The 17,007-nt window shown below is 44.6% G+C and overlaps 2 protein-coding genes across 2 annotated transcripts in view; both read left to right on the forward strand.

Moving 5' to 3' along the window:
* The first annotated feature begins 3,354 nt into the window (after positions 1-3,354).
* Positions 3,355-4,229, forward strand: LOC117455503 (zymogen granule membrane protein 16-like). The gene is made up of 3 exons (XM_034095012.1): positions 3,355-3,406; positions 3,495-3,600; positions 3,899-4,229. The coding sequence occupies exons 1-3, from the start codon at positions 3,355-3,357 to the stop codon at positions 4,227-4,229; spliced, it is 489 nt and encodes a 162-aa protein (XP_033950903.1).
* A 7,478-nt stretch (positions 4,230-11,707) lies between these two features.
* Positions 11,708-17,007, forward strand: part of samd12 (sterile alpha motif domain containing 12) — an 88,265-nt gene continuing 82,965 nt past the window's right edge. Inside the window, exon 1 of the mRNA XM_071204732.1 lies at positions 11,708-11,882. Within this exon, the coding sequence (XP_071060833.1) occupies positions 11,822-11,882 (61 nt within the window). The 5' untranslated portion in view covers positions 11,708-11,821. The remainder of the gene's footprint in view (positions 11,883-17,007) is intronic.

A 17,007-nucleotide genomic window follows, 5' to 3' on the forward strand; every position in this document is an offset into this window, starting at 1 on the left:
TCCCTCTCTGATTGTTCTGTTGTGAGAATTCACACATCAATGCTGTGAAAGGCATCACATGATTCCAGCCTACAGCTCTGCCGACTATCCCAGACGGCATATTTGGGGAAAACATGTGTGTGTAGTTCTGGTTGGCTGTTGCGAACTCTGGAGGGTGCACTGGTCTAGCTGGCATCGGTCCTTTATTGTATGTGTTTGTTTTAGTTTTAACAACCGGCTCGGGTGTGGACACATGATTACCCATTGTTATGGTTAGTACAATTTGGACAAACAAACATGAAATCGTAATAAACACCAGCGTGACGGAAAAACTCAATCCAGCTCAATTTAGTCCGAATTATGAGGTCTTTCAGAGGGGGTAGGGATTTATCTCTAGTGGGGCGCCTTGACTCACGCGTTCCACCCTTGTACAAGTGCTAAGATCGTGCCCGAAGACCGTCCAAAAGAAATAACTAGCTTATTCCTCTAGCCATGTATAGGGAACCGTGGCGCATCGGGTGATGCACGCACCTCGCGCTGCCCCAGCCTTGCCAGCAATGTAGAAGACGGTCACAACCACGAGTGCTTTTAGACCATCCCTTTTTTTTTAACAGAGATGGTGGTGGTGTGAGTTAAAGCTATAGACAAAAAGCTGTGACTTTCTCCCTCTCAGCTGCACAGCTCCAGCCCCACAAACACAGGGAGATTTTACACACACACCCGAGCCTGCAGCTGGAGCCGTGTTTACAGAGGCGATAGCAGTGATATCTCCGGCTGCTTATTTTCAACTGCTGTGTTTGGCCGCTGAAAAACCTCTAGAATTCGGCGATTTGTCCAATACAAATCTTTTACATTGCTTTCACACAGAAGCTCCACTTCACTGATGCCCCTCCTTTAAGGTCTGTCTAAACATGAGCTGTGTATGCTTGTATGGCACTTCCGTCCCGAGCAGCACACACAGAGAAAATCAGCCAGGACTGAGTCCCCAGACACTGATCCCCTGGGTTTATTATCCCCAAATGTTCATTAACCAAAAACGAAACACAGCCGCTCAGTTTCACAGGTAATTTTTAGGATACCGTCAATCACAGATTCTGGCAAGGCAATGTCCAAATGTAGATTTGAAAATCACACTTACCAGCTCTGAAGATTTGTTGGTATCCTAAAACATAGCGGCGCTAGGTGCGCCGCCCCACCTCTTCCCACATACAAAAGAAAAATTAAATTAAAATATATATATTTTAAAAATATATATATTTTATATTTTAATTTTTAATGAACAAGGTAAATATCATACAATTGGTATCAGTAAAATGTATAATCTACAATAAAATCTCGTTTAAAATGGTGTTACGATGTCTAAAGTTACTGATAAGTCACATGTTTCCTGCCTGGCCTTGACGCGGCATTAGTTTATCATTACCGGGCGCCGTGCAAGGAGCCCCCGAGCCAAACAGCAGCAACCAGCACGTTGCAAAAGTCTCAATAGTAAACTGTGTTGCCGAAACATAATTTCAGCCAATCATCGCCGTCAAATATTTTGGTCACGAGGGCGCTCACGTTGGCGCCCACGTTGGCGCCCACGTTGGCGCCCACGTTGGCGCCCACGTTGCTTACGTGCGTTTACGTGAGTTGTTTTTTAGACTCGTGAGTGACCAAGGTGACGCAGTAGTTGGATGAGAATGGCTTCGTGTGCAGGTGGAGTTGCCGGACCTCGGTCCGCACCCAATTCCGTGCAAGAGCTACTCTCCAATCCTTTCGAAAGGAGAAGTTTGTGAGATAAATTGATGCTTAAAGACCTTGGACCGGACCAACCCGATTTGTATATATCGCAGAAAGCTCGTGAAAAAGACAAAACGTATCAACAAGGCTTCTCACGTAGCTGGTACACCAGAAAGGCATGGCTAGCTGGATGCAAACAGGTAAATGCTGTCTTTTGTTTCCCATGCTTGCTCTTCAAACAGCCGGGGACAGATACGATCTGTTCAGAAACTAGACAAAAGTTAAACAAGTACAAACCACAGACTGTCTGTGTCATGGAGAATACAGTCGCTGGTTTATTTATGTCTGTATAAGCCGTTGTTGTGAGTGTGGACAGTCGGAGCATATATAATGTTAGCTTAGCCAAGCTCCATTTAGAAAACACGCATTTTAAAAGGGTTTTTCGCCTGCCGTCTGTCTGCAGACTTGTCAAAGCGTTAATTCATGGTTTTTACTAACCGGTATCAGTATGTTGTTAATTCGGCATTATTTTGAAATGTGTATTACAATTAAATCACGGTAAAATATGTTCATCTTGTTGTAGTTGTAGCCCCCTTGCCAGCGATTCTCTCTCTAGTTTAGCATACTCAGCCCGACTCAGCCTGGCCCTAGAACCACGATTTTATGGGGCCAGAAAAACTGTGAATTAGGACCCGCTAGCCGGTACTAGGCCAAGTGGAAACGCAACCAAAAACGGGCCCCGCACGGCTCGGCACGTTTAAAGCGAGCTCCGCGCTGCACTGGAAACGTGCCATTACATCACCAGAAGTCCTAATTTAAGGGGTCATTTCTCCCCAAAAAAATTGTTTTACTCACTGTATCAACAGCCCCACCAAAAATATTTTCCACCAGCCACCACTAGTCACGTGACTCACTCACGTGACTTTTGGCAGTAATATTCCGCCGTGAGAAGAAAAAGTGTTGTAGTTGTAAAAAAAAGTGTTGTAGTTGTAAAAAAAAGTGTTGTACTTGTAAAACCTAAGCTGAATTTGTCTCTGAAATATGATTTATTAGAAAAATGGTATGTGTTTATTTGATAGATACGTTTTTTCTTTGCAAAACTAAATGCATTAGTTTGTAGATGGTGTTTTGTATTTGCAAACCACATTGTGTTTGTTAGTGAATCATGAGGCATTTGTAAAACCTGTTTAGTTTGTTTGTGGAGTTATGACAGGAAATTAGCTCCATAGAATTACCTGACGAACCGCCAACAAAAATACCCACCCACCTCCCTCCCTGTCTGATACGTTATAACTCTGCAAGGACCAATAAACTGTTCAGGATTTGTTTCTGAATGCAGTTGCACTATACATGATCGTATCCACTCCAACTGTAGATATTAGGAGAGTGTAGCTGCACACATGCTGAGGCTTCATTTGCTGTAATGCACACTTGAACGGCAAATATAATTTTTTGAATTCCACTCATCACTAACCAAATGTATTATGTAAGTAAACAAGAATGACTGAACAGATGTATTTATATTTCTGTATTATCCACTACAGGTATCTTTTGATAATAGAAGAAACAACAAATCAGACAGGTGAGACTCCGTCTATAGTCAATAATTAACAACGAGATGCAGGGTAAATAACTTTTCTCTTTCTTTTCAGAATGCTTTTTCTTGCTATCTTCGCTGTTATTGCAGCCTCTGCTATAGCTGACCGTAAGTTTCCATGAGTACATTATCCTTCATGAATCAAATTTATAAGGATAATTCATGTTCATAATGTTTGTCTGTCTCCTTGTCGCAGCTGAGACTCAGAGCTATTCCTACTCCCCTCCTGTGGGGTCAGGGAGTGGCTCTTCGTTCAGTATAATTGGGGAGGGAAGAATCACAGCTGTACGAATGTGGGAGTCGTCCAACATATAAGGGTAAATGTTACAGATCATTATTTTTGATATTATTAAATTAAGAATAATGTAACACTGGTCAAAAGTCACACTTTTACCAAGTGCCATATTGAAGTAATCATCACATTGATGCATCAATAACTTAAAAACGATCAATGTATATAATTCTGAAATGGAACATACTGCATAATGAATATTTTTACCTGTGCTACTTTAAGTATGTTTTGATGACGATGCTTTTTTTCTACTTTTACCTGAGTACGACTTTGATTGCACGACTTTAAACTGAGCATTGTTACATTTCATTCATCGGCATCCAGTTCTGCTACGGCTTCACCTGGTCTTCCGTTGTGGGTCACAGGTCCGGCCAGCTACAGGAGATGGAGTTGTCTGACGATGAAGCCATCATTCAGATTTCTGGGAAGGCCAGTCACTACGTGCAGTCAGTGGTGATCGTAACTAGCAAGGGCCGCCATCTTGAAGCAGGCCAGCCCTCAGGCACTTCCTTCAACATATATCCCAGCCACAAGGATGCCGAGCTGGTCTTCATCAGTGGCACTAATCATGGAGCAATGACCTCTATCGCAGCACACTGGAGTCGAGTTGATACATCTGCTACTGACACTGAGCACTGAGAAGTAGAGCTTGCCTGAGGAGATGCTACCATTTAACCAACAACTTGTTCAAACCTATGTGTGAAAATTATGGTTTATTTCAGAATGTAATTCGTCTGTTCTGCAGTGCAACATTTTAACATTTCAAATCTACACATTTGCTTGTGCTGTTCTTTATTAAGCTGGAAACATATTTTATTGTTAACTCTTTGTTCTGATGACTGTATGGGTAGAGGCTTGATGAAATGTAACTTTGATTTATTTTCGGCATAGCATTTGTTCACATCATGCTCTTGGCATTGTTGGAAAAATGTATTGGGTAATAAAAAAAAAGGATATCTCTACATGAAAGCTGCTGACATATTGTGTTTTTCAATACTCATAATACTTATTTAGGATAAATGCAGTTAAAGTGGCTTCAGATCAGGAAACACACAACTTATCTCTGAATATTATCTGAATAATAATAGGAATTGTCTATACCGCTTGAAGGAACAGTGGGACGTTTTAAAACATGCAATCATCCAATTTCTTCATCCAGAGGGTTACATTAGAAGATTGATACTACAACTCTATGTCTGCCCATGCATATAGAGCTGGGTTTATCTGATGATTAGCTTAGCATAAAGGCAGAGGGAACTAGATAGCATGCAAACACATTTTTAGGAGTTATAAGTCATGCTTCAGATATTTCTTAGCTGGGTGTAGTGACTCCCTTGAATTTCTGCTCATCAAGACTTTTTGAAATGGCCAAGATAAGCATATTTGCTATAGTTATAAAATAGTTGCATGACTTCAAATAGTACTTGATGATGGCATGCTATCTCTTCATCAATCAAGACTTCAGTTCCAACACTGCCACCAACCCTTCAAAATATAAAACGTTTTAAAGACAATTGATCATCATTATTATTCTTATAAATTTGACAGAATTACACTGTGACATAATGGTATATTATAAGAATATGCCATTTGGATGGTCACTGCTCACTGTCTGCAATAAAAAAGGTATACATATATATGTCTATTTTTCTTCTTTTTCTCTATAAAAAACTATTTTCAGACACACACACACACCCACACACACACACACACACACCCACACCCACACACACACACACACACACACACACACACACACACACACACACACACACACACACACACACACACACACACACACACACACACACACACACACACACACACACACACACACACACACACACACACACACACACACATACTTTCTATGTGATGTAAATCAATAAAAGTCAGAAAACCCCTCAGACAGGCTGAGCAGAGCTTTAAACAAAACAAAACAGAAACCAGGAAGAACATAGATTTATCACCGACTGACAGACCTGCCCGTAGGCTTAAGTACACAAGAAATGTGGCAACACAATAGACTCCTGCATACCTTCATTATCTGTTTGTCGGATCAAATACATGCAATCACAACTATAACAGTTGTGTTTTCCCTGCAACACCTGTGATGCAAGTCTTAGGGAATATTTTATCGATTGCTAACCTGCAAACGCTTCTTCCTCATACTCACTCACACTTTCACTTCAATGTAATTGCATAATGACCTAAATGCATTTAGTTTGTTTTTGGTAAAGCTCATATATGTGCTGACCTTCAGTGTCAGCAACATCGCACATAGACAGATAACACACAATAATAACATCAACTGACAGGAAGCTGCATGTTTAATTAAAGTTGGTTTCCTTTTCTTCTAAAGAAGATGTACAACCTCTACTGCAGCTGTCAGTTTGATGACCTGGTATTTATTGTATGCACATTAAGATGTAGTCATTGTAAAAAAGAAGCAATTGTATTGCTTGCAGCAAGGGGGTTGCAAACAACATGTTCATCAACAAATCTTAATATTCGGGAACTTCCAGATAATGGCAGACAGGTTTTATGACGTTACACTATGCCCTGTAGATAAATACTTGAAGCAAGATAAAAACCCTTTGATAAGCAAGCTTTAGAGTTTATGGGAGGTGATTTATGTTTCCTTCAACATAGCCAGCATAGCTGTTTCCTATTTTCCCCACCTGTTCCCAGTGCTAAGCTATGCTAATCAGTTGTTGACTCCAGCTTCATACTGCACAAACACAGTGTCTTCTATAGCTCTTATTTTCCAAGATGTTGAACTATAACATTAAGTGGTAGTTTTCTTACACTGTCTGGCTAGAATATGATCCAGATCTGGTGATATTGTAGTACCAGGAAAAGGGAGTCGGAGGTGGTGTATTAAGAACAGAGTTCCAATCTTTATTAGCCATTAATAACAGAGAGGATCACATCAACTGCTCTGCTTGGCGAGCTAGCAGGAATGGAAGCTAACGCTACAGGTGTTCCCACTAAAGGGTCCGTGTGGCAACACAATACGAGAGGTGAATTATGTCCAATAACGTGTCACCACACAAGCCCCCCCAGAATTCACGTGTAAACAAAATCCGTATGGCGGGGAGGAACAATCCGCCTGCCCCCATGAAACCTGCGCACAGGAGTCGGTACAGCGACCTCCGCCCGTGTGGCCCCTGACAGAGGAGGGACCGGAACAACAGGTCCACACTCCCTGACAGGAATCAAAGCCGGGGGTCGGCCCCGTCTCGGCGGCCGAGCCAGCACCACCGGCCGGTCCACGTCCAAGTGAGCAGCCTTCACCCGGTCAACCGAGACGTGCTCAGCCTTACCGCCCATGTCGACCACCAGGTGTTTTTCACCGTGTTCCAAAACCCGGAAAGGTCCATCGTAAGGGGGCTGCAGGGGGCCTCTGTGTGCGTCGTGACGAATGAAGACAAGCGTTGACAAGCCACGCACTCCCTGGCCCAAGTCCTCACGTCCCTTTTCAGTCCTTGCCAAACGAACTTCGCCGCTACCAAACGTACTGAAGGTTTAACGCCGGGATGTGACAGGCTGTGCACAGCCTCGAACACAGGACGCCTCCAGCTGGCAGGGACGACAGGCCGCGCCAGGCCCGTAGAGACGTCACACAGGAGAGTAATTCCCGCGTCGCCGAAAACCACATCCTCCAAGCGCAGCCCCGCGCTCTCCACCTTCAGAGGACGCCGGGGTATGTGACCTGGTCCGCCGCCATGCGAGTATAGTCCAGGCCCAACTGGACGGCACCGATGACGAGAGGAGAGGCAATCAGCAACCAGGTTCGACTTGCCAGCCACGTGCTTAATGTCCGTAGTGAACTCCGATATGTAGGACAGCTGCCGCTATTGACGTGCCGACCAAGGCTCCGCCACTTTTGACATGGCGAAGGTGAGCGGCTTGTGGTCGACAAACGCAGTAAATTCACGGCCTTCCAGCATGAAACGGAAGTGCCGCACGGCCAAATAAAGTCAGAGGAGCTCCCGGTCAAAGGCGCTGTATTTGCGTTCTCTAGGCGTCAGCTGGCGGCTGAAAAAGGCGAGCGGCTGCGAAGCGCCCTCCACCCACTGCTCGTGCACTGCGCCGACCGCGTAGTCCGACGCGTCCGTGGTGATGGAGATGGGAGCCGTAGATGATGGGTGTGCCAGCAAAGCCGCCTGAGCCAACGCGGTCTTGACCTCAGCAAAAGCGCCGTCCGCCTCTGCTGTCCAGTTGATCACCTGGACGGGGGTCTTGCCTTTCAACGCTTCATACAGCGGCTGCATGATGTGTGCGGCCCGGGCGATGAAACGGTGGTAGAAAGTCACCATCCCCAGAAACTCACGGAGCGACCGGGCTGTGAGCGGGTGAGGAAAAGCCGCAACAGCCTTCACCTTTGCTGGCAGAGGTGTTGCACCGCCCTTGGTGATGCGGTGCCCCAGGAAATTGATGTCCGACACCCCGAACTGGCACTTTGCAGGATTGATGATTAATCCGTGTTCGTTGAGCCGTGTGAAAAGGGCTCGGAGGTGGGACAGGTGCTCCTGCACTGAAGTGCTTGCGACGAGTATGTCGTTGAGGTAGACAAACACAAACGGCAGGTCCCGCAGCACCGAATCCATCAGGCGCTGGAACGTCTGAGCGGCATTCTTGAGCCCACTGCTGTCTTGGGAATGTCCAGGGGGTGCATGGGCACCTGGTGGTATCCACGCACCAGGTCCACCTTGGAAAACACCCCCGTACCGGCCAGATGCGCCGAAAAGTCCTGAATGTGCGGCACCGGATAGCGGTCAGGCATAGTGGCGTCGTTGAGTCGGCGGTAATCCCCGCACGGGCGGAACCCGCCATTCGGTTTGGGAACAACGTGCAGGGGGGAAGCCCAAGGACTGTCGGAGCGGCAGACAATGCCCAGGCGCTCCATGGTTGTGAACTCCGCCCTCGCTACAGCCAGCTTAGAAGGGTTCAACCGCCGGACCCTGGCGTAGACAGGAGGCCCCCCGGTAGTGACGTGGTGCTCCACGCCATGCTTAGTGGTAAGCGCAGAGAAGGTGGGTAGCGACAGGTCTGGAAACTCGGCCAACAGTCTGAGAAACGTGTCTGCCCCTGACAGCGAGCCTGACAACCCGTCGTACGCTGCGCTGCCAAGTGTGCACACGAGGGAAGAAAACATTAAGGCATCAACCAAACGCCTATTCTTAACGTCCACTAACGGCCCGTCTACACAGCGGCGTGCGTTGAAGCTTCCAACTCTTCTGCCCATTCACTTTGAATGGGGTGACGTCACTTTTAGCCGAACTGCATCGTGGGAAGTGACGCGGAGCGTTGCTGGCGTGGCTCGCTGCAAAAGTTGAGCAATGTTCAACTTTTGACGCCTCGGCAGAAGCGTCAGCCAATCGAATCATATGCCAGTACAAGCTCTAGCCAATCAAACCGCTGCTTGTGTGTCAGGGGCGGGAGATTCATGTGATTGGTTGTTGGTCGAGTGTCAGACACGCCCGCCGGCAAGCGTCAACGCACGCCGCTGTGTGGACGGGCCGTAAGAGTCCATGAGCACACAAAAAATCCGCTCCGAGGAGGGGAAAATAAATGTCCAATGTCACGAAATCCCAGCTGAAACGCTGTCCGCCGATGCACAGACACATAGGCCCCACGCCGTACGTGCGAATGGGACCGCCGTTAGCCGTCGTGAATCGCGGTCCGTGCCCCCCACAGGCGACGTCTTCACTCGACGCTGGAACTACGGTCCGTTGAGCGCCCGTGTCACACAGAAACAGGCTCCGTGAAACGCTGTCGCTGACGAAGAGGAGCCTGCACGTGCCGCCGACGCTCAGAGCCACTACCGAGCGCCGGCCCCTCCGTTTCCCGGGGGTTTGTAGCTGCACGGAGCGATGCATCTCTTCGCCCTTGTCCCGAAACGTGCGCCTCCACATGTGCGAACCATGCCCCCGCGGCGTGCTCCCAGAATTCCGGCAGCTTTACGAACACATCGCGTTCAGCCATGCTCGTTAATTTCCCGGAAACTTTCTCGGAAATGTCAAGGTCACCAGTATCGTGCCAGGAAAAAGGAGTCGGAGGCGGTGTATTAAGAACAGAGTTCCAATCTTTATTAGCCATTAATAACAGAGAGGATCACATCAACTGCTCTGCTTGACGAGCTAGCAGGAATGGAAGCTAACGCGACAGGTGTTCCCACTAAAGGGTCCGTGTGGCAACACAATACGAGAGGTGAATTATGTCCAATAACGTGTCACCACAATATTCTGGTTTCTATATTTCGGCTGGTTTCTCAAATAACCTGCTTAAATTAGCCTACTAGATGTATCAAAACGGCGTTCATGTTCATGCTATTTGCTTGCCTTTTGCTCACATAGAGACATTTTGTGTGCTTTATTGTGAGGATTTTCCATTAGTGTGTCTTTGTGTGAGGGATACAGAAAGATGTGCTTCCAAACTGTTCTGTGCTTATTACACATGGCCACATTCTCAACAAAGTAACGACATGACTCCCAATAATAATTGAAATGCTTTTATGGATTTAGAAAAAGATTGTTTTGATTTAAAAAATACTTTTATGTATTGATTTAAATTGACATGCATCTGCTAAGAAAAGTAGTCCGTTGTTACTGTTTGAACTAACATAACAACGGCAGCCAGGAACTGCTTCTATAGTGTTTTTGAGGAGCTTTTTGATTACAGATTTGAAAACATCGTTGCTTGCTTTAAAAGTAGCACAATTCATTATGTCAAACCTTGAAAGATATCCCTGCCCTAATGCCAAAAGTAACTGGCAACTGAATATGTGTCGCCGTAGCTATGATGTCTATGTCTGGACCGCTGCGTAAAAAGGAGGGTTTCTGCCCCATTACTTCTCTTCTTACTTCTATAAGAATAAAACACGGAGGACGGAGATCTCTTTTTGTCCCCCTCTTCTCCCCGCTGCAGCCTAGCAGCTGATCTCAAAGCACGTTCCCCTCTCCTGCAGGGAGAAAAACTATATTTATATACTTTATATAGGTTGATACAGTAGCCCCTTTTTTTAAATAGTTTTTAGAGGTGTTGCCATCTGTTTTGTGTAGCGTGGTTCTACAAGCAAGTCAATGCATTCATTGGGTGGTATCAGAGAGTTACACGGGTCTGTAAATACAATGAAAACAATTGGCCACAGCAAATAATTTATATTAAACATGTAATTTTTACTTTTGAATACTTTAGTACAAAGGATGTCTTGAATAATTTAAGTGATATATGTGTACACATATAAATCATTAGTCAAAACAGGGCTACATTTGATTTAATTAAAAGGTATAATATGTGGTAAACTGAAGAGCCCTTTGGGAGCCGAAAGAGCCGGCTCTTCTTGGTGAGCCAAATGATCCGGCTCACCAAGAAGAGCCGGAATTCCCATCACTAGAACGAATGACTTCTTCTGCAAGGATTTATAAAAGCAGCTGGAATCCCTTAAATTGCTATTGGATAAAAAAAGTTAGGAAACGCCCCTATAGGAAACGCCCCTATATGATCCGCCTCCTTGCTGCGGTCTGCAGCCAGACCCATCTCAAACAAGGTACAATGCGAGAGCGTTCACTTTTATATTTCTCTGTGGAGTAGCAGCGCTATGGCTGTCGAAGGTAAGACTGCTTCACCTTGTCCTGCCTACGACACCACTTCCGTTGTGTGTTCGTTTGAAACAGACAAACTGGTGTAGTTATCGTGATAATTAGCAGCTGTTTTACGGTGTAACACGGCTCAACACAGACACCGTAGGTTCACCTGTGCTGTGCACGCCTGTGTTTAGGTGATGTTGCAGCCGCATTACGAACACTGTCTTCTCCTTTTATTACACTGTACAATGAAATGATACACCGCTGGTATTCACTCTAATGGTGCACCATAAAACCTAGTGTTAACGCGCAGCCTCTTTCTTTTATATTGTTACTGAGTGTGTGCGCGCTGGTCGTAAGTGTTGGAGACAAACACCAATGGTTAACAGGTCTGTGACCGAGGAGCGTGCACTTCTTTTGCATAATCATCTCTGGCCGCGCCGTGCACACTGTTCTCTGGAAGATACTGAAGCCCCTGGAGCCTATTTATGATCATTTGTCTTATATATAATAATCGTGCGCTCAGCTTGTTCCACCACAAGACCAGTCCGGTTAAGGCTGCTCCTCTGGCAGCAGGTGGTGTGCCCGTGATGGTCAGTAACTCGCTCCAGACAGTAGAAGTGGGAAAAGTGACTCGGGATGCTCGGTCAATCTCCTCACCTTATCGGGGGCATCTTGTGGATCAAGAATCCAATGAGAGGTATGTTGGAAGGGGTGTCAAATGCATGGAGGGGGACTTTAGCTCTCAAAAGGTTTTCCAGTCCAGTGTGTTTGCCCATGCAGGTATGATTGGTATGACACTGTGGCACTCCTGCATGACTGCCATGACAGGACTTTTTAATACACATTTCACATATTGTTGGATGCTGTTTGACCTGAACCTGGTCCTGAGATGTAGAATAGTGAGCTGTCATGTTGTTTGCCAGCCAGGTGCTATTTATGTTCTGGAGATTAAAGCAGTAAGCAGAACAATATGGTTGCATCACTTGTGTTTTCCCCCTTTTGAGGACCCAAAGCTGGACGTGGTCTATAATGAAATACAGCGAGCACAACAGCAGCAGCTATAAAACTGCCATCCTTCAGCAGCATTTCCCTCTGTATAGTTTCATTAATGCGTCTCTTGAGAATCTTCTTTCAAAGCAGTAAAGAGGAAGGCAGGTGCTGAGGCTGCCTGCAGATGCACATTTTGTTTGTTTTGATGTCTTCGTCCCTTTCTCTTCTTTATACCAAGGCTAACACCGTTGAATAACACAGTGGCTTAGTATTTTAACAGTATTTGTTTTGGACATAGTAACTGTTAGAACACTTGATTGTCGACAACCACATATCATGGTACGGCTGTTTTCGTCTTTATCTCACTATTTTAGATACATTCACAGCCATTGCTGTAACATAGGCCTACAACTAACGATTATCTTGATTAACCATTAATTTGACAGATATTTTTCTCTATTAATTGCTTGGTCAGAAAATTGTTAAAAATGTCTACCCCACATTTTTTTTTTTTGTCAAAAGACCAAGCATTTTGACTCTATTATGATGGAGAAAAGCAGGATACTTCTTATTTGAGAAGCTGAAATCGCTGTGTTCCGACATTTTTCGATTAAAAAAAACTAACCTTAAAGGTGGTGCTCAGAATCGAGCCTTGGGGAACCCCACAGGTAAGATAAGAGGGGCTTTGGCAGAGGAGAAGGTACCTAGCTGCACTGAGAAGCTACGGTCTGTCAGGTAGGACCTGAACCATGCAAGTGCGTGATGCCTGCGGACTGTTCAAGCCGTGACAACAGGATGCTATGGTCCGCAGTGTCAAAGGCAGCTGTCAGGTCTAACAGCACCAGGACAGCTGGGCTACCTGAGTTGGTGGCTAGGAGCAGATCATTAAAAACTCTTAAAAAGGCCGTTTCAGTGCTGTGCATGGGTTTGAAGCCAGACTGAAACTTTTCATGGATGCCATGCGTGGTTAAGAACGACTGTAGCTGGACATAGACTACTCGCTCCAGGGCTTTAGGTAAAAAAGGTAGCTGGGAGATGGGCCTAAAATTAGCGAGAATGGAGGGGTCGAGATTTTTCTTTTTAAGTAGTGGCTTGACCACGGCATGTGAAGGCAGCTGGGACACATCCTGAGCAGTAGAAATGGCCATGACATGGGACCTTTTTAAGATTAGCAGCAGTACAATTATTGAAAGCTCTTTGTCTTCTGTCATTGCTGCGGAAATGCAAACACAAAGCGTGAAATACAGCATCAATGCAATTTGTGACTTGAGCAGTTCAAGTAACTTGGTGTCTTCAACCGTAATTCACTGACTCGTGTCATGGAGAGAGATGAATAATGGGTCATGTCTCTATCCCCTGAAGCCGCTAAAACGAATGTGTCTGTAAAAGCTGCACTTCTCAACACACAAGGTCGCATCAGATTTAGCTAGAGCAGCCAAAACATTCTGCACAGCCCTACTGTGACTGAAATACAATACTTTGAAATACTGTCTCTTTGAAGAGAAATGTAGAATTAGGTCAGAAATCATTCAGTGTGGAAAGTTACTAAGCGCATTGACTGAAGTATGTATCTTCAGGTACTTCAACTCTACTTGAGTGTTTCCATTGTCTGCTACGTTTGACTTTTAAGCCACTACATTTCAGATAATTTTCTAGAAAGGAAACATAATTATTCTAAAAAAACAATTCAACGGCATGTTTTTGGCTTGTAACCCTTCACAAAAACATTGTCTAGTCGTGGCCCCTTGTTGTATTTCAGATGTCTTTAGGCTGTTCGCAGCTCCACCAAAGAAACCATTCCCTCTAATTTGACATTGTGTCATCTAAATGACTATTCCACGCAGATTAAAGGTGGGGTAGGTCATTTTGGAGAAACCAGTTTGAGTGCGCTAGAATTTGAAAATACACTGCCGGAAAAAATCTGCCACTTCCTTACAGAGCCCCTCCTCCAACACACACAAACGCGCACATGACCAATGAGGGCACGAGATAAGTTTGTGCACAGATGGAAGGCTGACAGGCAGGTAGGCCATCCAGTTATTTTAGCTGGGCCGGCTAAAATGATTGGTCGTGCTTTTTACAGTACTACGGCTTCCACAGATTACATTTTTTTTTAATGGATTTTTTGTCAAAGCACTTAAGATATTCATTGCTATCAGGATGTTAAGAGCATTCCATGGAATATAACAAAAAGTGTATCTCAAGCCGGTTTCTCAAACTTACCTACCCCACCTTTAAGGTGAAAATATCCAATATTTCACAAAAAAATAAAGATTCACTCCCAAGTAAAAAAAAAATGACCCCTTAGATTTAATAGCTGACCCTTTATGGTGGCCCTATACTGTAGTTCAGGTACCACTTGGCTACACTATTTGCTGTAACTGTATACAGCTGTTTAAACTATGTCCACTTCCAACAGCAAAAGACTGCTTACCCATGAATTCATCAGTATCTAATATTTAATCAAACACTTTTCAGTAAAACAAACCAGTATTTTAACTTTTTATACTTGGTGTCCATTTTGTTCTAATGGTAACTTCTACTTAATTTTCCTTATGCTTTTACATGTAATAGATTACATGATTAATTGATTTATTATAAGCACGTTATATGCAGCTCTATTGAATTGGAATGTGTAAGCATGTCATGTATAATCCAATTTTGGTTTTGTTTCTTTCCACTTCCCTCGAAGATAACACTCCGTTTGATCTCCATTTCTATATTTGCCAGTTGGATAAAAAAAAATCCCATATACTTTTTTGTTCAGTTCTAATTAAATCTGGATCTGTTTATTTGTCTTCTGTAAGCAAAGCTCTCTCCGTGGATCGGACAAAGCTCCCTGCAGCTCCATCCCTTTTAATTTAAGATGTGGTGTTCAAGAGAAACCGCAACAACTCTGCAGTGTCACTGTTCCACTGCTCTACCAACCCCTCTAAGACAAGATAATATGGGTCACCCATTTAATAATTCACAACACATGAGAAGACAATAAGCTCTTTGAGAAACTAGCACTTTGGAGAGTGCTTCCCGCAATTTCCGCACTTAGCCGTGTTTGGCTAATTCAGTTTGTGCAAGACCACACGATAACACACATATCTGCAAAGCTCCACAACAAATAGTTCTACTTACACTCTAGAGAGATTATTAATAGGCCTCTATATAGTGTACACAATTAATTGTGGCTGCTTTAGTTCACACTCCAACACTGTTATTACTTCTTCGTGTGAGCATCTTATTTCGTGATTGTAAAAATTGCCTCTTCTTTTAAAGTCTGGCCTGGAAATGAAAGGCTTGGAGAGTATGTTGTGCTGGTGTGTCAGAAACTGTGCTGCTCTCCCTGACACATTTCTTTCAACTGCAGGAGGTGTGAGACATGAGTCTTGGGGATTGTTACACCGTGTTGGACAGTGAATCTGATGCCATCTTTGAGATGGTTGACATAATTATTTAGTGAAGGAGGATGGCTTGTTCTCACACTCTTCTATCACATGCATGCTTGTGTTTTGAAACCAAACTCATTACAGATGCAAACAGAAACAGCTTCATATCCCTTTTTAATTGTTCTAATCAGGCACAGCAGTTGCACTACATATTTGAATCCCAGTGACGAGGCTTATTATCACCCTGCCTCATGTAAACACAGTTGGAGACATTAAAACTCTCAAGTACTGTTGCCTCATAACAACCAATATGAATGACTTCATTACTGGTTCTATATTTAGCTCTAACCATATTGACTGATGCCCTGGTTTTTACTAAGTAAACATTTTTTAATAGCTGTTCTGAACGACAACACTGGACTGGAAGGCAAAGTCATTGGCTTATTCTCATGGAATCTCTTCTGGACTGCATACCCATATGAAATAGGGCTGTCCCGAATACCATTTTTTGGGCTCCGGATATTCGGTAGTAATCAGCAGCGAATATTCGGATATTCAGGGGATGCATGCATAGCTGTCATTGGCTGAGATAAGTCCGGCAAAAGGTGAGCATATCTCCGTTTTTTGCTACATAAAGCTACGCCGTGTGTTGTCTGGTTTTGCTTCCCCTGTCGCGAGTTCTGATCGCTCAGTGATGATACTTCAGTGTTTCCCCTAGGATGGAGTCATAGCAGCGGTGCTAAGGCACGTGGGCCCAACATAATGTGAGCGCGGAGCGCGTGGAATGTTTTAGTGTGTGCACGTGCGAAGTGCGCCCCGCCAATTTGTTTCTGTGTCTGCCAGCACAAGAAAGGCACTTGAGGCCTAGTACCAGGGCCGGTTCTAGCCAATTTGCTGCCATAGGTGAGATTTTATATATAAAGTATAAATACAAAATCTCTACAAAAGACAAATACGCTCCAAAAACAGAAACTAGGGGGGTCAAATTAGGGGGGTCCGGGGGTATTGAACATTTTAAAGTAAAATGCTTCAATCTGGTGCACTTTGAGCACACAATTACTAGAGACATGATCTAGGGCAGGGGTAGCCAACACGGTGCACTAGGGTGCACTAGGGCACTTAGTCGCCCGCAGGGGCAACGTGAGTCGCCCGCCGGGCATGTTCTAAAAATAGCTCGCCAAGCAAATCCAAAATGTATAAAATACACAAAACAAAAAAGGAAATGTAATTAAAAGAATCTACCCTATGCATAAACGAAAGCTAAATCATAGCGAACTCTATCTACTTACTACAACTCTATAACACCCCTCCCCCACCCCCACAATGAATATCGACCAATCACGTTCTTGCTTGATTTGCGGGACCAGCTTTGCAGTCGGGAAGAAAACCTCCCCGCTGATTTTCCTTCTGGCAGAATCTACACTACACATCAGCCCCATTGAACAACCTATC

This window comes from Pseudochaenichthys georgianus, chromosome 11 (assembly GCF_902827115.2).
Source record: "Pseudochaenichthys georgianus chromosome 11, fPseGeo1.2, whole genome shotgun sequence".
Classification (NCBI taxonomy): domain Eukaryota; kingdom Metazoa; phylum Chordata; class Actinopteri; order Perciformes; family Channichthyidae; genus Pseudochaenichthys; species Pseudochaenichthys georgianus.

Bases quoted from the DNA above. Each gene is read 5' to 3' on its own strand.
- LOC117455503 (XM_034095012.1), top strand. From the start codon at position 3,355: ATGCTTTTTCTTGCTATCTTCGCTGTTATTGCAGCCTCTGCTATAGCT. The intron at 3,407-3,494 runs GTAAGTTTCCAT...TCCTTGTCGCAG, and splicing joins AGCCTCTGCTATAGCTGACC to CTGAGACTCAGAGCTATTCC. The intron at 3,601-3,898 runs GTCCAACATATA...TTGTTACATTTC, and splicing joins GCTGTACGAATGTGGGAGTC to ATTCATCGGCATCCAGTTCT.